Source organism: Grammomys surdaster, unplaced genomic scaffold, assembly GCF_004785775.1.
Source record: "Grammomys surdaster isolate TR1022 unplaced genomic scaffold, NIH_TR_1.0 126086, whole genome shotgun sequence".
NCBI classification, from domain to species: Eukaryota; Metazoa; Chordata; class Mammalia; order Rodentia; family Muridae; genus Grammomys; species Grammomys surdaster.
Window position 1 is genome coordinate 3,214,129 of NW_021620894.1, and position 23,725 is coordinate 3,237,853.

The window sequence follows — 23,725 nt, forward strand, 5'->3', positions numbered from 1 at the left end:
ATACACACACATACATACATACATATACACACACATACATACATACACACACATACACACATACATACATACACACACATACACACACACACACAAAGTGAAAAATTACATCTGTGGGAAGATATGCATAGGTTATAAGCAAATAATATGCCACTTTCTATAAGGTGACTTCAGAAAGGCCTGGCACCATCCTCCATGGACACCAGGGGAAGAGAAGATACTCATTTTCTTCCAACTCAATCAACAAGAACATAAAAGAACTGTCTTAAGTTATACAAGGAGGTAAAATAAACTTCCTCTTTTTAATATTATCCTCCCCACTTCAACAACAACAAAAAAAAGTATCCTACCATACTTTTAAATAACTCTCAAAATCAGAACCATTTTCCTGGCATTCCCTCAGCTCCACCGGCCCTCCGTTAGCCAGCAGTTCAAGACTCTCCATTTTGTCTTCTGTGTCTGTGGCAGAATGTCAATCTCTTTCAGGGTCTCTCACATTTGAGGACAACAGTACCTGAGTCATGGTTTAGTTTGAGATTAGCCCCCACCAGTCCTTACTTCCCCGTGCTCTGTGGGAAAGGAAACAGAGTGTTGGAAAAGAAAGACCTGTCGCCCCCAAGGTCCATAACTGCGAGAACCTGTACAGCCATCGCAGACAGGAAAGACATTCCGTAGGAATCAATGGGAGAAGCCAGGAAGACTCAGGAGGGTCACCTCCTGTATACCCCAGCCCTGGACCTCAGTACCTCCACAAAGACACACCACGCGCTTGTTTCTTTTTGATTTGGGCCATATTGTTCTCTGAGTCCATTATCATAGGCACCTGACCTCATACACATATGACTGTTTTCTTTCCTATCTGAATTTGTCATAATTTGAGCCGCTCCCTCCCTCCCCGGCCTTCTCCTATGTCTCCAACCTTGCCTTTTCTTGTACAACCACTACAGATGACATAGTGTAAATCTTCCAGTGGCTCCTTCTCTTCAGTGTGCATGAAACCTGCGTGTCTCGACTGCTTTCGTTATATGGTTAGTTGGTTTGGATTTGGTTTGCTTTGGTTTCATTTAGGTTTGGGGTTTTTAAGAGGTCAATCTTTCCATGTAACCCATGCATATCTGGGACTCCAAGGATCTTCCTCTTCTTCTTCCCAAGTTCTAGGACTACAAGCAGGTGCCCAGACAGCCTTTATTTATTTATTTATTTACTTTGGAAGTGCCGGAGGCACCTGTATGCTAGGCAAACTTTTTTTTTTGTACTAGCGTTCCATCACGCTTAGTTCCACACCCCTTCGTACCCTGGAGAGCCTTTTCAACATCACCACACTTGCTGGGGCCACACTTGAGCACTTGAGACCCACTCAACAAATGCTTCCTAAATGAAAGTGAACCAATAGGGTGAATGAATTCCCATTAAAGTGACCCATGACTTAGTTACCAACAACAACAATAATAGCAACCCCCCCCAATAGTACAAACATCTGCTAACTCAGTACCCCTGAGTCCAGAAATAAATGGAGGAGGGGGCATGGTATCCATGAGTGGTGGGGACTCCATGCCACCCATGGGGCAACTTCCTGAAGCAACACACACACACACACACACACACACACACACACACACGAGGGCGCATGCCTCCAAGGCTTGGGAAATTACCCTGTGAGCTTTATGCCAATTCTTAGATGTGGACAGGAAACATCTCCCTAGCAAAACTGGAGCTGGCATGGTGATGGAGGGGTGGGTCTGTGATGTGGTAGAAAACGTGAATATTTCACCTCTACACTGGCAACAATCTTAATGAACCAGCATCTTAGTGTAGGTAAAACGACACACAGTGAAATGGAATTCGGACATTTATGTAGAGGTGCCACTTAAACTCCTGTCACTAGTCTTCCAACACCTCCACCTGTACAATGGAATCATAGTACTATCTAGTTTCTCCAAAATCCTTCCTCGGGGTGAAGCACTACTCACCACAGACAGTAGTCTGCACACAGTTAGGGCTCAAGAAATACTAACTGATAACACCGCATTGGCCATTTTGCTTGTGAAGATCAAGAAATGAAAACCAGCACGAATCTATGTCAAACACATCGAGTAATGTAAAGTCCCCAGTTCTGGGCTGTGGAGACACAGTCGCTAGCCCCTGGTGCCCTGGCAGTGTCTGAAGACGCCAAGGTGACGCGATAAGCTCCAGTTTTGGTCCCGGAAGTTTCCACCAGAATGCCCTAGGGTCCTAGACGGCCCTGGGGAGGGGCGAGAGGTTCAGGGGAAGACTGCTGGAGGGAAACGGGAACCTACCTGCTCTCACTGCACTCCTTCCGCTCCCTCACCCTCAGCCACTTGCGGAGCAGGAAGCGTTTTCGGCGCGGGGACGCGCTGGGTGTGGAGCAGTTGGACCACTGGGTGTCCTCGTCGCTGGAGGGCGTAATTTCGATGGACGGCAGTTGTAGGAACTCCTTGCCGGGGGGCAAGACGCCGGGTAGGTCCGGGGCTACCAGCCCCGCCTCCAGGCTCTGCTCCGGTACGTTCTTCATCCGGCGCATCTTAAAGCGCCGGCGGCGGAGCGTGGGGGTGGACGAGCTGGACCACACCGCGCTGCCCTCGGGCGCGCCCTGAGGCTCCGGCACCTGCAGGGCGGGCAGCTGCAGGTTCTCCATCATGTTGGCCGCCGGCATCGGGGTCCCTGGCTGCTGCCCGGTGCCCTCCGCTTGTAGCCTGGTTCGAGGCTCCCTCTGTCGGCTCCCTACCCCGGGGCCCGTGGCACTATCCCCTCTCACGTTCAGGGCGGCTCGAGCCTGCCAGTAGATCAAGTTCCTTTTCCTGGAGCGCCGCGAGGAGGGGACTGAAGGGGACGCCACCTCCTGCGGTCTAGAACTTTAAGAAGCGCACTTCCTCGCGCAGTCCGACGAGGAAGAGGCGACTCGGGGACGCGGTGACAGTCGCCAGCCAAGCCTAGCCACTCGGCTGCCCTCCTGGGGCTCCCCTTCGCGCGCCCGCGTGTTTATCTTCCGCTGCGCTCGCCCGCTCGCCCGCTCGCTCGCTCTGCCGATGTCTCTGCCTTAGCGGGACTCGGCGGCCCCGGACCCCAGGGAGCTGCGCAGCAAACTCTCAGTGGTTTGCGTTCAGCAGACTGCGTTGGGGAGCCGGCTTGGCGCTGCAGGAGAGTGGAGGGCTGGAAGAAGAGGCGGTGGTAGGAGGGAGAGGAAAGAGAGAGAGAGAGAGAGAGAGAGAGAGAGAGAGCAAGGGAGACACTAGATAAAAACAAAAAAAGGTGGAGGAGGTGGAGCTGGGGGCTGAGGAGGGAGTGGGTTGCTATCCTGAAAGGACACGCACAGGCAGCGACAGCCGTGTAACTGTACACGGAATCCCTTGGGGAGGGACTATACCTCCGAGTCAAGGCTGCTCCAATCAGCCTAATGAAATAGGAGCACGATCCAAACTTTCTCAGGGCACCGATTGGCTAAGCAGCTCTGGTTAGCGAACTCCCAGCTTTTTCCTGGGGGGAGGGGAATCAATGGCTTTAACCCTCCCTCTCAGACCACCCAAGATACAGGATTGAAGGAAAACTGGGTGACTTTTCAGCCAAATCTCTCTCTCCTCCTAAGAAATGTGTATTCTCTGAGTTGTTTGGAGTGCTGACCAGGAAGACAGGGCATACATAGTCAGAAGGAAAATGGAAAGTTCCCGAAGGCTGCTTCCAAAATGGCAAGCTGAGAAGAAAAGACAGCTCTGTAGAATAAGCCGAGGACGCCAGACACGACACAAAGAAACGACAGACGATACGGTGGAAAGACACAGGACACACAGGACCAGTAAGGGAAAGATACTGGATACATGGTGTGTGACCTGGCCAAAACTATAGCCCCATTATAAGTGACAGGAAAAGAGAGAGGTAAGATGGTGTGCCCTCAGAGACTCCAGGGAGTCAAGTGCATCTCTGGACATTCCTGAGACTGTAATGCTGCTTCAGCTTGCTGAGGGATGGGCTGGGTCCCACCGTTTACTGTAGCCTCAGACCTCTATAAACAGAAATGTGGACTACTGTATCAGTGTGCTACATCACTGCCCTGCTAGAGGCAGGTGCACCCTAAGGCGTAGACTTGATCTGCTTTAGGAAGACATTCTTTGTTGGATTGAGCCCTGCTGGGGTACAGGCTTAACACTCAACGACCCCACCCCTAACCAAAACAAGGAGTTGCCTCTTCAGTGGGAGATCATAAGGAACAACAAAAGCCCCACTATCTGGTCCACAATCTGGTGCCTTCTCTTTGCTGCTATTTGTTAGTCCAGTTTCCCTTTGGATGAATAAAAATCACATCTCTAAAGGTCATAAGAATTCACTTCAAGCCGGGTAGTGGTGGCTCATGCCTTTAATCCCAGCACTTGGGAGGCAGAGGCAGGCAGATTTCTAAGTTCGAGGCCAGGCTGCTCTACAGAGTGAATTCCAGGACAGCCAGGGCTACACAGAGAAACCCTGTCTCAAAAAAAAACCCCAAAAAAGACTCCACTTCAAGCCTGGAGGTGGTGGTGTACACCTTTAGTCCTAGTACTCAAGAGGCAGAGGCAGGCAGATCTCCATGAGTTCGAGGCCAGCGTGGTCTACAGAGGGAGCATAAGCACAATCAAGGCTAGACAGAGAGGAGAAAATATCCACTTTAAAATAGCATCTATCCTTACAGGTCAATGAGACATCTGAGGTTAACAGCTGTCTGTCATGTCCTGCGTTGACACATGGGGGAGCTTAAGACATCCTGACATTACACAACCTTCTTGAGGCTGTGAAAAAAAAAAAAGGAAGTGTATCTGGTGAAGGGCCAAGGCTCAGTTCACCCCAAGTGAGTCCCCTTTTCTGACCCTTACATCCGGCTGCTGGCTTGCACAGGCATGATTCAGTATCACTATTTTAACTCCTGGTGGCAGAGAAAGGAAAAACCTCTTGCCATCAGGTGTCAGGCCTGGCAAAGAACTGGAAAGCTCTTCCGGCTTGGACCAGGAGGTTGGGCTGTGTCCCTTAACTTCAGAATCGTCAGGGATCTATATAGTTGTTCACTGCCTTAGATCTTCTCCATGGAGGAACACTTTTCAGGAGGACCTGACAGCTTTCCAGAGAACATGCCTCTTAGAAGGGCTGTTAACATAAGAGACCAGAGTCTCCCATGCTCAAGGAAGGCAGGGCATTACCAGTTATTTGGAGGACAAAAAAAAAAAAAAAAGACAAATAATTTGGAGAAAGAAAGGGTACAACACACACACACTTGCCATAGGCCTTCTTTCTTTCTTTTTTTTTAATCTTTTTTTTCAAAGATTTATTTATTATATATGAATACACTGTAGCTGTCTTCAGACACACCAGAAGAGGGCATCAGATCTCATTACAGATGGTTGTGAGCCACCATGTGGTTGCTGGGATATGAACTCAGGACCTCTGGAAGTATAGTCAGTGCTCTTAACCACTGAGCCATCTCTCCAGCCCTGCCATAGGCCTTCTAAATCTAAATGTATAGCTTCAAAATGAAGTAGAGCCACCAACTTCTTCCTCCCATGCACTTGAGACAGGTGTCCCACCCATGAGTCTGGACCTAAAATCCTCTAAGATTTAATTTAAGCTTCAGGCATAGAAGTGGTGGAGAATCCTTGCTTACATTTCTCCCGGCCTAAGGGACAACCTCAGCCAGACCAGATCTAAAATGTTCTCACCTGCAGATCCCAGGAGTATCCCTCATCCCTGCCTGATCTGGTCCTCCACCCACTTCCACCTGTAGCCTCTTTTTTTTCCTTAAAGCTTTAACCTTTTCAACTCATCAAATCTCCAATCAAAATTAGGGGTTCAAGTTTATCCTCACTTACAAAGCAAGTCTGAGGCCAGCCTGAGCTAGAAGGTCTCCCCCTCGGCTCCTATACACACACACACACACACACACACACAAGCCATGGCAGCTATTTCTGTTTGCTTTGGAACACAGATAGTTGCAACTGCCAGAAGATGCCCCTCTAAGCTCCCCAGAAAGAACCAAATGCCTCTTCCTTTGAACCCACCCAATATGCTTTTTAATTGGCGTGTGACCTTTAGATCTTGTAGAAAGGTTTTCCTACGTCATGTTGCGCCTTCCTAGCGACCTTAGGACGGAGGTTACAGACGTTACTACCCTCTCCTTGCAGTCATGAAAGTGGGGCAGAGCTGCAGAAACTTATCCAAGGTCTCCCGTGAATGACAGTGATTAATACAACAAGGCCAGAATCAGACCTTCAGAAAGCAAGGTAGAGGCCAGTAAAATCATATCAGCAACTCAAGAAAATACTTCCCTGATAATTCTGGGCTGCAACTGTTCAGTCGTAACAGATGTTTTACAAATCGGCAACAGAAGCACATATTGGAGGAAGGGGACAGTTTCCCAAAACAGCTGATGGAGGAGGGTGTCATGGCTGAAGAGTGCCTAGAACTCCTATTCAGACTTGTGCTCTCCCCTTTCCCCATTCCTTTCTCATGTTAGCGCTAATAAAACCTCAGTTCTCTGGGAAACTGACCTCATCTTTTTGTGTTGGGGGGGTAGGAAGTTACAGACAGGTGGTATTCAGAATGTCCCAACTCCCCCTCCCACCTCCAACCCCACATCTAGGCCTCCAACTTTAAATGAATAGATCTCATATTACCAAGCGACTGTTGTTTATTCTCAGCCGTACGGAGCTCTCCTTTCCTATCGGACACAAGACACCCAACACCTGTCCACTACTTCTGGAGACTCTCAATGAATTAGTCTATTATGCAGAAAACCTAACTAACAGCTTTGAGATTAGGCATCTCCTAAGCGCACACCCACCAACCCAATAGGCAGAGGCGGTCCCACGCAGCATTCGCAGAAGTGTGTGCGTGAGCAAGAGCGGACTAGGAATACGTGAACAGAGTTTGTAGCTTGCAGGAAAGCTGGAGATGTGGACAGAAACCTAGCAGCAGATGCTGCGGCGGTGGACAGATATTTCCCTCTTTTTATCAGTGAGCACCTTGTGCAAAGGGCAGTGTGGGGGACCCATGTTCAATAACAAACAAATACCCAAGGTTGAGACTGGTTAAAGACAGAATACATGGTCAAAACTAGTTAGGAGTGGCTTTCGCCTTAGGCCTTTAGAAGGTAACTGGAGCCTAGTTAGAGGCGGTGGAAGAAAACAGATTGTCCTTAAAGGCCCACAGCCATCCTACCGGTTCTATTATCTGGGACTCAGATTTTCCAGTTTAAGACAAAAAGCAATTTAGCAGGCACTTGTCTCATTCCTAGAATCCCAATTCCAGGCTCTCTGGGGAAGCTGAGACGAGAATTCATAGTTCGGGTCCAGCCTGACTATCTAGCAAGATCCTATCTTGAGAATTAAATTAGTTGCTGGGTGGTGGTGGCACACGCCTTTAATCCCAGCACTTGGGAGGCAGAGGTAGGCAGATTTCTGAGTTCGAGAGTTCAAGGCTAGCCTGATCTACAGAGTGAGTTCCAGGACAGCCAGGGCTACACAGAGAAACCGTGTCTTGAAAAACCAAACCAAAAAAAAAAAAAAAGAATTAAATTAATTGACATGATTGGCTTATGACCCCAAACAAAAATTTGTCTGGAATGACTGTTCTTGAAATGACTTCACCACCTTGCCCAGTGAACTAGGAAACATAGAGACCAATCGCTCGGGTAGCAGTGAGGCCGAACAAGGTATAAAGGGTATGAGGAGAAGAGCAAGAAATGGAGAGAAGCACTTGAATCCATGTTTCGTATGTGTCCTTTATTTTCTGATTTCTCCCTTGGCCCAATTCCTTGGAGGAGCTAACCGCTTAGGAAGAATAGGAGAAGGGCAGACCCAGTGCAGTGGGTAATGGCGCATGCCACCAACCCTGAGTTGTTCTATCCCCGGAACCTAGAGAGTAGCAGGAGAGAACTCACTCCTCCGAGCTGTCCTCTGACATCCATTGGCTCAACACATCCGCAAGCACTCACACGTGCAAATAAACAAACAACTTCTGTGTATTTATTTTTTAAAGTAAAAAAGAACCATGTTAAATGTATGAGGCTAGGGGAAGAGGGGAGTCTAGGAAGCCAACTCTTGCTAAATACAATCTAAATAAACCACTGATGAACAGCGCTACCACATCTAGTCCCTCCTGAGAAAGAAGAAAGTGCTCCAAGATCTGGATGGAAATTCTCCTATGGGGGAGTTAGTGCTCGGCCTTGGGGAATGCAGGAATTTGGCAGAGGTTTGCTTCCACCTGCCTTCACCAGAGCCGGGCAATCTCTAATGTCACCTGGTCATCCTGGGAGAAGGGCAGCCACCAGATAAGCCCTCTGGTTTCACAGCTCTTCAGAGAACGTTTTTTTTTTTGCATAACATTTGGCTGTCCTTGCCCCTGAAACGACGCTGTCATATCAAAGCACAAACAAATGCCATCCCCTCTTGTCTCTTAAGTCTTGCAAGGACAGTATTGCAAGGACAACCTTAGTGCAAAGCAAGGCTGGTAATAGCTTCCTAAGGTCACGCCAACTACAACTACACCTTGGCTGGTCATGCCGTGCTGTATGTAAGTACTTCAGATGCACTCCTAAAAAGCAACATAGAACACCCCCTCAGGAACACTGAGTACAGCCATGCTAGTAAAGGCTCTTTTTTTTTTTTTTCAGTCACTCATTGTCTGGCTGGATATTGTCATTTCCCACCAAGATTTTGAGTACCAGCTTTCTCCCAGCATCTCGCGAAGGTTGGAATCACGTAGAACAAAGCTTGGCAAGTGCTAAGCGTTCTGTTACCCCAGCCTTTGCTGTGTCTGATAGAATTTATCATTCTCTTGTTAGAAACCAGGATTATTCATGTTGCTCTTCCACTCAGCTTCATTTGACAAGTAACTGTTAAGTTAGAGCATCATGTATACTCCTTGCTGAGTGTTGGAGACAGAGCAAGAGAAACTCGAAGTTTGTGTGCTGGGGCACACTGGTCAGAAAGTCCGAGTGAATCATATACAGATGAGATGTGAATGGAAAGATTAGAATACTTTAACCAGAAGGAACTAGGTAGTCCATCCAGGACACATGGAGGAAATGGTATTTCAGACTTAGGGAGTAGGTAGGCCTCGGAGTTGAACCCCTGTGATCACAGATAGCCCCCTCCTAAGGCTAGGGAAGAATTGCTATGTGTTGAAGGCCAACTTGAGCTAGTGACTTCTAAGCCAGCTTGGGCTACAGAATGAGACTTTGTCTTAAAATAAATAAATAAGTAGATAAAAAGCTCAAGAATAAAATAAACAGAGAAAAAAATAAGACAGAGTTTGAGCATCGAAGCCACTGAGGAATAAAAATGGAGTTTTATAAAGCAAGGGGGCAGGCTAGAACAGATGAACTGGTGTCCTGAGACAAGGGAGACGGACGTACTGTGGTGAGTGTTGATATTCGATTTCATTCTTTAAACCAAAGGATGTGCCTGGCAGTGGTGGCACAGGCACACCTTTAATCCCAGCACTTGGGAGGCAGAGGCAGGCAGATTTCTGAGTTCAAGGCCAGCCTGGTCTACAGAGTGAGTTCCAGGACAGCCAGGACTATACAGAGAAACCCTGTCTGGAAAACAAACAAACAAACAAACAAACACCTATTACTGACCTGTATTTGGGAAAATACTAACTCTGATAACACTTTGAAATACATCTTAGAAAAGCAAAGGTACGGAGCAATGGACCAATTGTCAGCTGGTCAAGGTTTTAGGGTACTGACCTTCTGAATGGCTAGCAGTTCCGGGGAGAATATGAATGAAATATCTGAGACAGGAATATAGACGGAATGAGAGGAGCGGAGGAAGGCAAACGGGACGTCTGGAAGATGGCAGAGACACAGAATACAAGCAAACGGAGAATGAGCCATGACTTGGAAGTCAAATGAAGAAGAGAATCAACATTGCTTGCCCGGCTATGGCAAGCAGACACCATGAGAAGTGGTCCACACTCAAAGCCCCCATGTGATGCTCCCAACGATCCTAGAAAATGGGTCTCAAAATCCCCATATTAGAATATCATATCAAGAGGATTATGCAGTGTTACTTGCCCAAGTTCACAGGACTCTCGAGTGGGGGAGGGGAACAGATTTAAGGTGGGATCTCTCTACAGCTCATGCTTCTTATTCCCAAAAGACTGAGACCGTTCCTCTACCTTTGATAATTAGGTCTCTCGTGACCTCTGAGGCAACAACCACCGTGGAGAGGCAAGAAATGATATTGCTATTGGTTAGAGGGTAAATACAGAAGGCTGAATGGCTAGACTGCATAATTAGGGTGTCCTTTCAAGAAATGGGTGAAACACAGTAGTTCATTTTCAAATCTTTTTAGGCAGTGTTTGTTTGTTTGCTTGTTTGATAAGATCTTGCTGTGTAGCAGGCCTTGAATTCATACCCTCCTGCCTTAATCTCTTCTAGGGCCTGGGGTTACCTTGTGAGAAATCATATGTGCATCGTGGTGGTGGGGAAATTATTGTTTGTGTTTGGCTGTTACTTCTCCTTTAATTTGTGTGTACTTTATTGCTGAGAGATGCCATGTTTCAAAGGAACAAAACGTGACTGCATGATTATGCCATTTAAGACGGAGTTCTGCTTAAACCCGTGCAGAAAATTGAAGCTTGGTGGTGTACCTGGTAATATAACAAATCAATCAAAAATAAGCATTTAATATCCCCAGACTCTCGGCACATCTAATAGTAGGTACTGTAAAGAGTTTTCAGAAGTTTGTATAAGAAAGTACTCATTTCTTCCTAAAAATATTTCTTTTGAAAGCTCATCACAGATGACTCTGGCTTTAAATCTGGAGGAGGGGCACGGGGAGGTAAAAAGCCAGTCTCAAAAGACCAATATGAAAGGAAAAATGTACTTGGATAGAGAAAGATCCTTAAAGAGGTGGCAGTGTGTAGCCCAGGGCTGCAGGTTACCAGAGGAGACTTCCAGGTAAAATGAAGAGATTCGTTTCCAGGAAAGACACCCAGGCATGTTCTAGATTTTAAAAGAACACCTTCTGTGGCTTGTGATGATTTTTTTTTCAGCTTTGTGAGAGTTGAAGGGGAGACACGTCTTCCATAATCTTAAGCACTCTATTTTCATGGTGCTAAAAAAGCCCAGAGTTGAAACTGCGGTTTGAAACCCTTCTCCTGATCCCAGAATCCCAGGACAGTGGAACAGAGGTTCTAGTGAGTTCCCTCAGGCACCACTTCATCATTGTTGCTCATTTTGTTCAGAGGGAAACCAAGGCAGAGAGAGATGATGTTCTCCTAAAGCTAAGCTGGATGCACAGAGGGTTTTGCAAGCCCCTTGAAGTCAGAGCTACGAGGTTAACTCGTTTGAAGAGAAGGCTCTTAAGCTGTAGGAAATGATTTCTTTAAAGCAACTGAGCAACCAACCCTTTCTGTGAATGGGCAGTCACGCTGTTCCTTTATCCATCAATCAGAAAACAGTAGCCACTCTTCACAGGTAAGCGAGCCAAGACCTGGGACTACTTGGGGCGTCATGCTTTCGACCACTGGTAGAGTTGAACAGAACCCTCCCAGTGCTTTATCCTGAGATGGGACACTGAAATCAGACAAGTAAATCCAGAGACAGGCGCCTGATGTCCTCAGCTGGCACATGATGCTACATCTGCCAAGCACCAGGGACATTCATCCTTACATACTAAGGCCAAGCCAAAAAAAAAAAGGTCATTTCATTACAACACAGGAAGAAGTCGAACGAAGAGAGCTGGGCTCAACAGATGACTTCCATCGTAGGCTTTCGTAACCCAACCCTGGACTCAGTTCCAACAACATTATGATTCATTTCTCTCTCTGCAAGCCACAAAGCTAGAGGGAATATCTGAAAAGAATTCATTCTGAGGCAGGCCTGCATTGGCTGTGGCCCTCTCTGCCTGTCAGCTGTTTCTCCTTTTTTAGGAATACCCCCTATACATCCGTGTTGGCTGTTCTCTGCCCGAGAGCTGTCCCAAAGGCAAGCATCATGCTTGCCTCCCAAGTCCTCTCCTGGCAGTTAGGACTGAACCACTCTGCCCATGCTTGGCCTCGGTGCCAGTGACTGCACAGGATTTTACACAGTCTGAAACTGAGACTCGGGAAGGTGAATACTGGAGTCGCTACTGTAGCTCTCAGAATCTCCAGACTGGAAAGAATTGCTTTAAGCAATAAGTGGCCTATGAACACAGAGTTAAGTCAGATGCAGTCCCAGAGGATCGCCCAGGTGTAGGAGTGTAAGGCCAGTCTGAGAAATAGGGGAAAAACAAAAGACAAAAGCAAACAAACTAAAAACAGGAAAAGAAATGGACAAACAAGATAGATTTTTAAAAAGCATTTTGCTTACTAGGGAGAAGACTCTGTGGGAGAGTGCTTGTCAGAAGCATACATGGCAGCCATGGGTTCGATTCCCACAACCACAAAAGAAGTTGTATAAAATTATTTTAAATACAAAAATATGTTTTTAAAAAGAATATATTAATTTGCTCGTTTGGATAAGTGAAATGTTCAGTTAGCAACTTGAATAAAGCACAGGCCTCATGAAGGACTCTAGTGAATAACAGTGTCCACCCTTTAAGGGAACTACAGCACCGAATGGAGCCTGGACTTATGGGTATGTATCCAGGACAAAGGTAACCTCACTTTCTATTCCCTTACCCACTCCCTAAAGGAAGCAAGTACTTTTGGGAGATGTTAATTCTGTCTAGTAGTTGGACTTTTTTTTTTCCTTCTTTGTTTTGCATTTGAGATGTGGTTCACTATGAAGACCCTTGGCTGACTTAGGTAGACTTCACTATGCAGGCCAGGTTGGCCTGCTTCTGCCACCTGAATGCTGGAATTAAAACTCAATGCCACCACGCCCAGCACAGTTGGACACTTTTTTTTAAAGAATTATTTATTTTATGTATATGAGTACACTGTAGTTGTTGTCTTCTGACACATCATAAGAGGGCATTGGATCCCATTACAGATGGTTGTGGGCCACCATGTGGTTGCTGGGAATTGAACTCAGGACCTCTGGAAGAGCAGTCAGTGCTCTTAACCACTGAGCCATCTCTCCAGCCCAGTTGGACACTTTTTATAGACAGACTTTCCTTAGGCGATAGAATGACAAGCCTTGAAGGAACATTAGATATTTACTACAGTGTTCTCCTTCCTTCCATCCTGCCTCGCAGATTCATGATGAGAAATGGAGGCTCTGGCAAGGGAGATTCTGGACACGGCGGTGACAAAGCTGAGGCTGGAAATGTCTGTGTGCCGATCAAACACCTATGACGCAAACTCTACCTTTTAGTAACTTCCCGTACTGCTTTCTGAAGTAGTACTTTGACTTCAAAAATAATTTTAAAACAAATTACACAGAAGAGTCCCTAGCAGTCCGGCGGTTACACGAACATCTAATTCCCCCGTGAGCCCACAGGGGCCAAGGAGCTAACTAACCCCCAAGCACTGTGTGAAAGCTAATCCCAATGTTCAAATGTTTTGCTTTGCATAAAAGATCTAACAGGAAGGTCATCTGTTTTCAGGAAGACTTCTTACTTACCTGAATAGAATGCCTTTATGTAGGAAATTTTCCTAATGCATCTTTTTTTTTTTTAAACTTTATTTTTGGTGGGTACGGGGTGGGGCTGTGCACACCCCACAACGTGCGTTAGGAAGTCATAGGTCATAGAATTAGTTCTCTTTTCTCCACTATGTGAGTTCAGGGCACTGAGGTCAGTTCTTCAGACTAGGCAGAAAGCGCCTTCGCCCAGTGAGCAATCTCTCTGTCCTCCCCCACCCCCATGCACTTTAAATATTAGTTGATATTATATCATCAATGCACATATTTATATTGAATAATATACAACTTTGCGGGAACAATACTACTTAATAAAAGTCATCAGTCAATTACTAACTTACGTGTTCCACCCTGTGAGTTTAAAATAAATGTGGGACACTTGGGTCTTAAATTAAAAGTCCACCAGATGTAGGTTAGAAATATTTCACTGTCCTAAAAATAGATAGATTCACCTACAGATTCTTGATCCAAGCACTGTATATTCCCCCTCAAGCCATAGAACATGTCTATGAGTTAAAGGTCATCCCCCACCCCCAAAACCCACTCCTGCACTTCAAGGGCTCTGCTATTAAAAGGCTTGCCAACTGGACAACTCCACGGAGGGGACCCCAAATGCAGACAGGAGAAATCCTCGCTTTAAACACAGCCTGCCATCTTCCACTGGAATGGCTTAGGAAACTGAGGCCTGCCTGGGGAAAATGAAGACCTTTATGTATCAAGGTGTGATTCAAATCTATGGACTCTCAGCTCAAGCCAGTGTTTTCTCCCCTCCCTGGTCAATCTGTTTCAACGCTATAAAATCTGTATCCCCAGTTGCTACTCGAAATTGGATCTCCTTGCCATTCATTTTCGTGAATATTTTTCCAGCTTGGTAAACAAATGAATATTCAGAGATGTAATTCTACAAATGGATACGTGCTGTTCTCCTGTTTAATCTAGTCGGCTTCTATCAGTTCCTTCAATAAAAAACAAGCCGCGAAATTAATATTAATTTCTCCAAGCATTCATTTTGAATTATGAATATTTTGGCTTTTTTTTTTAAAGAATGTACAGCCCCAAATAGCCAGCAGAACTTCTTTGCCAGAATTCCCGACTGAGTTTCAGAACTTCATAGCAGTAAGAAGTAATTTTTACACCATATTCAGACCACATAAGCAACTTTGTGTGTCATTAATTATGCAAATGTAAGCCTAATTGTGTCACCAATACCTCTTACCTGTTCCGAAGTCTACCCATAGGTCTGCAGTAAAATAGCAGGGCTGGATGAGTCCTGCACTTCGAGGGCTCTGCTACTGAAAGGCTTGCCAACTGGACAACTCCACAGAGGGGTCTCCAAATGCAGACAGGAGAAATCCTCGCTTTAAACGAAGCCTGCTATCGTCTACTGGAATAGCTTAGCAAACACTAGAAGACCTTTAAACACGGCTTCTCTGCGGTCTTCTGATTTGGCCCCCACAGGTAGATAACCTCTTTCCGGTGTGTAATCTCACAGTGGCTTAAATCTTGATAGTCTGAGCAAAGTCTCCTTTCTTGAAAGCTTGTTCACATGATCTCATTCCACAAGAGTGTGCCTTCTCTGCGGGCTGGTCCTTGGACTTTGGACCCTAGAACTTGGACATTAGTTTCTAATCCACACCATGAGGAAATTCCCAAGTTTGACCACAACAAAAGCTAGTCAGCACTCACTGGTCCTGTATGGGCATCAGGCTTACCAGGATGCTATCTACTCAGAATCCTGTCTTGCTTTCTTCTCTCCTGCCTACCACCCATCAGAGAAATTCCCCCTCCTTCCTTCAGGAACCAGATGTTTTCAATGAAAAGTAGTGAGACCCCACCCACAGAGACGGTGGAGGACGAGGGAACAGTCCAGAAACTGTCTCACTATAGGGTTGTGCTGGATGACCTCTCCATGTCTGCCTTTTTTCTTCCATCTGTCCTTCCGTAAGGCCTCATCTCTAATGTTTTGAGAACGTCTTCTGTATCTGTTAGAATCCAACCTTGGGATCCATCCCTCAGCCTCATGCCACAGAAAGCACGGCATTCAAGCTGTACCTCGAGCTCAGTCTGAGCGTTGCACTGTGTATTTCTCCCCTCCCTTACACTGTACCTGGCATGCAAGCAGGATTTGGGTCCTATTTCTTTCGTAATCTGTGATTAACGAACCAAGTGCCTGAACTCTAGCATTATGAAGAAATGAAGGTGGGTCTGCCAGGGGAATGGGAAGCAAAGTTGGGAGGATTGAAGAGGTGCCCAGAGTTGTTGTTCCTTTGATTCAAACACTCTAGAAAGTGCTCTTACTGCAAACAAACCCTTTCAGAGGGATGAAAATTGAATATGTCTTGTGCCTGGGCCCAGCAGTTTCTCCAGGAGCAGCTCTGACTATGGTCTCCGTTTCTTTTGGATTACAGAACCTCCACCATGTAAGAGGTCTCGAGAGGAGAGACCTCAGACCGTCCATGCTCTTTGACCAGAACACTCATTTCTGATTAACTAAAAGCTTAAGTGTCTCAGGTGAGGGCGTTTGGACTATGGATCTTTGGGGAGCCAGGGATGGAATGTACTTGGAAGCAACTGCTTGTTTCTCAACTCTTAAGGAAACTTCCTGAACCGAAGTTACGGATAGCATTCTCTTACAGATAAGGGATCCTACTTACCTGGTCCGAGAGATGGGATTTCATCCCAGAGTCTCCCAGATGTCTCCAGATAAGCAAGTATCCCAAACTCCCCATTAGGAAGTCAAGATATGAGGCTCACCAGCCTCCCAGACAACCACCTTGCTCTTCCCCAGTTCCTGATGCAAAGGGGGCCTGCCAGGGCTGACCCTAAAGCATACATTAAGCCACCACTGGAATCTCCCTAAGGTGTGTTTGCTTACTTGACTTTCCAAATAGCAAAGTGCCTTCAAAGAGCCCAGTCTGTACATTTTATAGATAAGGGAGGCCTTTGGGTGTGACTCTAAGGCTGTCTTTGTTACTTCATTGGGACTCCATTCAAAGATGGGTGATCATCTGTTGATGACCAGGCTGTGCCCTGAAACACAGTACCACATGCCTTCCAAGTCATAAATTAACTTCAATTTAAGTATAGTTTGAAATGTACAGAAGTTATGTGCTTTTAACAGCCAAACTGCTCCATCTTGCCTGCTTCTGCTTTACTGACAGAGCCTCCCTCCCCCATGTCCTATGGCAGCACTACGTCATCAAAGTGACTGGTTTTCCATTTCACTAAGTACCTTGAAGGGTTTGGTGTTTGGAGACTGTTTTCGGAACAATTTGGTTGTTGTCTGAGAACAATGCCAAGAAGAAGAACATGATTACACAGTTCTCCGGTGAGGGCGGGAAGACGATTTCATTTAGGATAACACAAATCAGCAGGACATGAAAGTCTAAGGGGGGCTAATATAACAGATACAAAGGGGAGGAGGGAACAGAGTGTAACAAGTGGCATGGAGGCAGAAAGAGGGGCTATCTGGGGGAAGAAGGACCCCAGCAAGTGGGGAGAGGGTGAACAGTAGTGGGAGCAGGAGGACAAAACCAGACTAGGATGATGAATGTGCATGAAGACGTTACCATAAAACTCAGCCCTTGGGGATAGGGGAGACAGTTAAGTGAGTAAGTACTTCCTGTGCAGGTAAGAAAGAACTGAGTTTGAATCACCAGAACTCATATAAAGCTGGGCACTTCCAACACCAAGATGGAAGTCAGAGACAGGAGACTCACCAAACTCTCACGATCCAGCTGCCCCATGTGCAGTGGCTAGGACTAACACCCAAGGTGTTCCTTCGACCTTCACATGCATGCAGTGGCACACACATTTGCACTCACACATGCAAATATGTGCACGCACACACACATATGATACATATACCCTCACAAAGAAAAGGGGGAGAGAAAGAGAATTAAAAAATAAAGAAATCCATTGCTTTCCTCCCCCACCGCTCCAGGTAGGGTTTTACTACGTAGCCCTGGTTGGCTTGGGCTAGCCTTTAACTCACAGAGATCTGCCTGCCTCTGCCTTATGAGTACTGGGACTCAAGATACGAGCCTCCATGCCTGGCCTGAAACCGATTATGTTATATGCAAACACATAAAATAAAAAACAGATATAGTCACAGCAAGACTAGCTGAATAAGCATCGTCTCAGTTCATCCTGAAATCGGTCTGGGTGACATTATCATTATTAATGATTCTTTCTGTTTGGGTTTGAGGTTTTATTGTTGCTGTTGCCACGGCTGTTGTTTTGTTTGTTTGGTTGATTGGTTGATTGGTTGGTTTCCTGAGACAGGTGTATAGCCCTGGCTGTCCTTGGACTCAAGCTGTAGACCAGGCTGGCCTTGAACTCAAAGATCTGCCTGCCTCTGCCTCCCAAGTGCTGGGATTAAAGGAGTGTACAACCACACCCAGAGGTTCTTCATATTTTCAAAGGAAAAAAAGTGATGCTTGAGCAGTCATCTAAAGATAAACAACCATTCAGCTGCTGGGTTAAAGTTCAGTCCAGATAATCGGACTCGACCACACCCGACCGGCCTCCTCCAGCTTTCTGCCATGTTGGTATTTTACGTTAACCTCTCAGTTCTAAGATGGGACAAGCTACTGTCCCTTTACCATGAAAGTACTTTTGTTTATTCATTGCCATCTCTGTCACACTGAGTGGGAGTTAAAGGCATGTAGGTGTTTCTTTTATGCTACTGTACAGCACAATTATTGTACAGACACCAGATGAGTGATTTAGTATTCATCAGCACTGTTCCAGATAAACGTAAATCTGGCACATGTAGACATATAACCCAGACATCTGCATTTCTGAGGTTGGCAGGTGTCTTTCCGAGCATCATAGTAAGCTCGTAACACTCATATATTCCTTCACTGGCAGGAGACATGTCTGCTTACGAAGGACACATAAGACACACATCACAGAGCCCTATAAAAATCCGCCCTCCCCCCACACAGTGCCAATCCAGGCTGCTTATCTGAGATTCAGTGTTAGTAGCTCTGCATTCACAAAGTCGCATACAAATGATGGTCCAGTCAGCAAACATGGGTTAGTTTGCCTCAAGGTAAAGTGGAGACAGGAGGAGGTGGCAAATGGTAACGGCTGCTCGAAATTGGTTACAATTCTTACCACCGGAAGCTGGAGCGGAGCTCTGGGGCGAGTCAGAGTCTCCGATTCCCTCACTTGCCTTTCCTAAAGGAACTAGAGGATGTCCCGTTACTCCCGTCCAATGGCAGTGCTTTTGCTGTTCAATTATTGTCTCCATCACACTCAATGGGATTTAAAAGATGGCGTTCTGCTCTTCTATTCAAGCCGGTGATCTTTCTGCACCTTTCATTACAGGAGGAGCAACTGGTAAAGCTAGGGCAATGTACTGGAACTAATACCCCAGAGATGCCCACAACACAGCAACCCTAATCCACTTGGAAGACTCACTGTACTTGACATTCTGAGTTTCATAGGAAGCTATAGATTGCAGTAAAAGCAGCTCCGGGGGAAAGTTTCTTTAAACCAGAATGAAGCTATTTTTTTTTTATTATTTATTGCTAGGATGTACAAGAACTCAATGCCACAGGTCAAACGAACGTCAATAATAAGATACCAATTTAGCCCTCAGCTGAGTACAGGAGTAGCTGATGAGTGGGTTTACACGAAGGCTAAGGGTGTATGCATAATATCTTGATCTCCCATGATGCCTATGGGGCCAAAAAGTAGCATGACTATTTTAGTAGAATACATGGAAAGCATCCCCCAAAGGCACTGTTTTGCCAACAAAACACAACAAAAATTAGTCAATTAAGCAACGGCTAGCAGGAAAGCTATGAATAAATCCTTTTTTTCTGATCATACACATGCAGTTGCATTCGCGTGCCATTTTAAATTCTGTAACTCAAAGGTGTCTTATATGTTGCATTTTCTTAACTTTTTTTTTTTTAGATTTTTGTTTATTTATATGAGTACACTGTCGCTGTCTTCAGACACACCAGAAGAGGGCATTGGATCCCATTACAGATGGTTGTGAGCCACCATGTGGTTGCTGGGAATTGAACTCAGGACCTCTGGAAGAGCAGTCTTTACTGCTGAGCCATCTCTCCAGCCCCTTAACTTTTTAATATGTATTTGAATTTTGCACTTCCAATTAATAATAGTGGCTTTATATTTACTGCTACTGCTACTACTACATACATGTCGGCAAACTGTTTCTTGCATGTAAGGCTTGGTCTGTACATTTGCTGAGCATGTTTAATCCCTCACCTGGACAGACTCTGTTCATTTGCACACTTGCAGAGAACCTGGCTTTTTGGTCTCTTATATTTACATCTGAGGGACTTGGGAGAGACTGCCTTAAGCTGCCAATTCTCCTGTATGGCCAAGGTGTGTTTCTTCTGGGTCTGCCATAGGCAGCTTTCTAATCCTTCTTCCTCTACCCTGGAATCAGAGGGTTTACCTCCGTAGACACAGGTTCAGGTGACATGCTTCAAGAGATGCCAGAGCGAGAGCCCACTCTCTGTATAACTGTGTGTGTCAGGGGTGGCGGCACAGAAACTAAATCCCGTGTTTGTATGTGCTACATAAATGTTTTACTATTGAGTTCTTACTCTCCATCCCATTAAAATATTTTTAACACCCAAGGAGTTGTAAGGAAAAAAAAAAAGAAACACATGCTTTAAAAAGAGTACCTAAGAACCTATTGACAATTATTTACCCAAAAAGAATACTGCAAAGAGTAAATGATAGGCTACATCCCACATAATAAAACCTGTACTTCATGAAGACCTAACTGGCCCTGAAGCATACTGTTAATACATCCCAAGACCCAGGCTTCATCCCAAGACCAAATAGGCCCCAGTTCAGCTACACACTGACTAAGAAGACACAGAGTCATCCATGAGATCTGAGCAAGCCATGGGAATTCCAAATGAATGGGCTGGAGGCCACTCATTTATTCTGTGTGCTACCGCACACACAGATCCCATGTTCTCTTTTTGCTGTCTTATTTGAGGATGTCTGGTGTTAACAGGAAGCAAAGTTGTTCAAGGAGCTTTGTATCCAAATATTCTTCTCTAGGACCTGGGTAGCCTGGACTTCAACTTGCTGTGATCCTCCTGCCTCAGCTTCCTAAATTCTGTGATTTGCAAACATGAACTGCCATACCCAGATTGTTTTGTTTTTGGAGACAGAATACTCCAGACTGACCAAGACTCAAGATTCTCCTGCCTCAGCACTGAATGCATTTTAGCAATAGAATACCTTTCGAGAGGGTAGGCAGATAGGAGAGAAAGCATAGCAATTTTTCCACTGCTTTCGTATTGTCTTGTTTGGGTGTACATATGTACAGGGTGTGGTATAATGTGCATGGGTATTCGGCTGTGGGTGTCCATGTGTGCACATGTGAAGACCAGAGGAGGACACTGAGTGTCTAGTGTCTTCCATTGTCACTTTCTGCCTTATTTCAAGGATGGGTCTTTCACCACCCTGGAAGCTCATGGTTCGAGCTAAGCTAGCTGTCCAGGTGCTCCCGGATTCTACCTCTCTCTGCTCAGAAATGCACAGCCATGCCCATATGTCTATGTGGGTGGCTGGGATGCTAATCCAGGTCCCCACGCTTATGTACTGAGTGCTCAGCGAGTGCTCTTAACCACTGAGCCATCTCGTCAGCTCTATTTTACAGTATTCTAAGCATCAAGATTCTGGCGTGGAGAAGAGCCCTGCTCTACTCCCTTAATCACGTGGGACATGATTTCTAAGAGATGCCTTCGTTATCTCCATCTTCATTCTCAGCTCTGCTCATTTTCCATCCAAGCGTATGGAGTAGCGAGCATGAGCCTGAGACACCAAAACTCTTATCCTCAATGAGTGGCCGTTCAAGTGAGGAGGAGGGGAGGTTAGAGAAGAAACATGATAATTAAGTGAATGAGGAAGCACATTTGAAGTGGCAGGGCCACAAAAGGACAGGAGAGCCACATCTTAAGAAGCAAGAGAGTTGGTTCTGATGCTGATGGTGATGATGATGATGATGACAAGGACAAATTCCTATGACCACTGACACTTTCTTCCAAGTTTCTCTGAATTCATCCAGTATGGCTAATAACAGTCATTTGTTTTTCTATCGCATGACCTTGAAGCTGAGCGATGCTGACTGGAGTATTGTCTTCTCAGAGCAATCACCTCCTCACACGTAGTCCGAGGACACAGGCCTATCTGCACACTCATCATCCATGGTCAATTGAGCAAAGGCTACATGCTACGTCAGTGAAGAGCATGAGTCACCTGCTGATGTTTGCCCTGTGCAGTCCCTCTTCTTGGCGGCCTTGACAAGAGTGGACCGGGGTGGGGGCAGGGGGCAATGATGGCCTTTGAAAGTTCATCTCTTTAGGGAACATAAATTCTTCAGGAAATTGAAGAATCCAAGGGATACCCACTCATCCTGTTGTGCTCCAAAGAACTTGAGAGGGAAGCAAAGGAAAGGCGGACCTCCTTTGTGACTTTTAACCCTTCCCACACACTCAACAGAAAAACTAAATTCTAAACTCATTTCTTAATTTCAGAAGAAGAAGAAAATGAAACAGGTCAGGAGAATGGTCCCTGAGTTGATGAGGATATGCCCCACTGTGTTTCTCTGTCCTACAAATATGTCTCTAGACATTAGCTGAGCAGCGTTCTACCTGAGACATATTCTCTGGCACTGTCATGAATATAATGAGGCACACACAGGACGCTCAAAGCCTACAGAGGTTTCTATTATCTGGGTAGAAAACGCTTCCCAACATTTCTGAGACATGAAGGGGATGATGGTGGGAGGGAGGAAAAGTCCTTTCTTTGATGCTTTGGCACATGTGTCCCAGTTTCCAGCAAAGGTGAAGGATCAGAACTAGGGGATCTCAAGCAAGACTGTGATGTGGTCCGGCCTCCATTCCGGGGAGACAGTACGAAAGGGCAAGGTGGCTCCATTTCTAAAAACAGCACTTAGGATGTATTAAAAAGAAACTCTACGTGGGTCCTTGGAGGTTCTTGGCTTTAAACATGAAATCAGACAAAGTTTTGGAGAAAATAGTTTGTTCCAAGAGTTGAGTTTTTATGTCACAACACAAAACTTTTGGAAGGCAACATGTAGTTCCAGCTATGAAGATGTAATTAATTCCTTTGGGCCATATAAACCCGTTCCTAAGAGCTGTGCCTTCTGGAGGAGCAGGCAATGAGGAGTTAGTGCCACCTGTATATAACCCTAGCTCAATATTTGTGACTGTGACTTGGTCAAAACACTTCTCTAGGCCTACTCTATAGCTCATTAAAAATTTTCAAAAATTTCATGTGCACCTTAGTTAAGATTTTATTGCTGTGAAGAGACACCATGGCCAAGGCAACTCTTATAATGGAAACCATTTAATTGATGCTGGCTTACAGTTCCAGAGGTTTAGTCCGTTATCACCATGGCAGGAAACATGGCAGCCTGCAGGCAGACATGGTGCTGGAGAAGGAGCTGAGAGTTCTAGATCTTTATCTGAATGCAGCAGAAGGCAACTGTGTGCCACACTGGGTATACCTTGAGCATAGGAGACCTCAAAGTCACAGTGGCACAGTTCTTCCAACAAAGCCACGCCCACTCCAATAAGACCGTACTTCCTAATAGTGCCATTCCCTATGGCCAAACATTCAAACACATGAGTCTATGGGGACCATTCCTATTCAGAACATCACAGTGTGCCATGAAACTTAACCACTTTACAGCTGTTAAAACGTCACACACTCGGGTCTTACACACCTGAAAATTATTTTAATTCTTCTTTAGTAATGATTACTATTTATTAAGGAAAACACGATACTCATGTAACAAGGAAAAGTTGGCACCAACCACATTAAACAACAAAATAGTAAAATAAACTATGAAGACAGAGGAGATGGTTCAGTGGGCAATAGTGCTTGCTGCACAAGCCTGACCACCCAAGTTCAACCCCTGGTTTCCATATAAAAAGCCAGATGTACTACTATGCATCTGTAATCCCTGTACTCCAGATGTGAGATGGGAGGCAGAAACTGGAGAATCACTCAGAAGTTCACAGCCCAGTGAGCCTGGAGTATACAGTGTAGCATCAGAAATAAGAGGGACTCCGCTTCAGAAAGATGGAAGGTAAACTGACTCCTAAGTCATGTTCTCTGATTTCCACAGCTGTTGTATGACAT

The 23,725-nt window shown here is 45.7% G+C and overlaps 1 protein-coding gene across 3 annotated transcripts in view; it reads right to left on the reverse strand.

Annotated features, from left to right (window-relative positions):
- LOC114611097 (protein Aster-B) overlaps nucleotides 1-23,725 on the reverse strand; it is a 190,864-nt gene that overhangs the window by 158,920 nt on the left and 8,219 nt on the right. The window contains exon 1 of one of the 3 annotated variants that reach the window (XM_028755746.1): nucleotides 2,298-2,757. The exons of 1 other annotated variant lie outside the window; for it this stretch is intronic. In XM_028755746.1, the coding sequence (XP_028611579.1) occupies nucleotides 2,298-2,674 (377 nt within the window). In that variant the 5' untranslated portion in view covers nucleotides 2,675-2,757. Of the gene's footprint in view, nucleotides 1-2,297; nucleotides 2,758-23,725 lie in introns of those variants that run through there. One more of the 3 variants, XM_028755747.1, reaches the window with a different exon arrangement.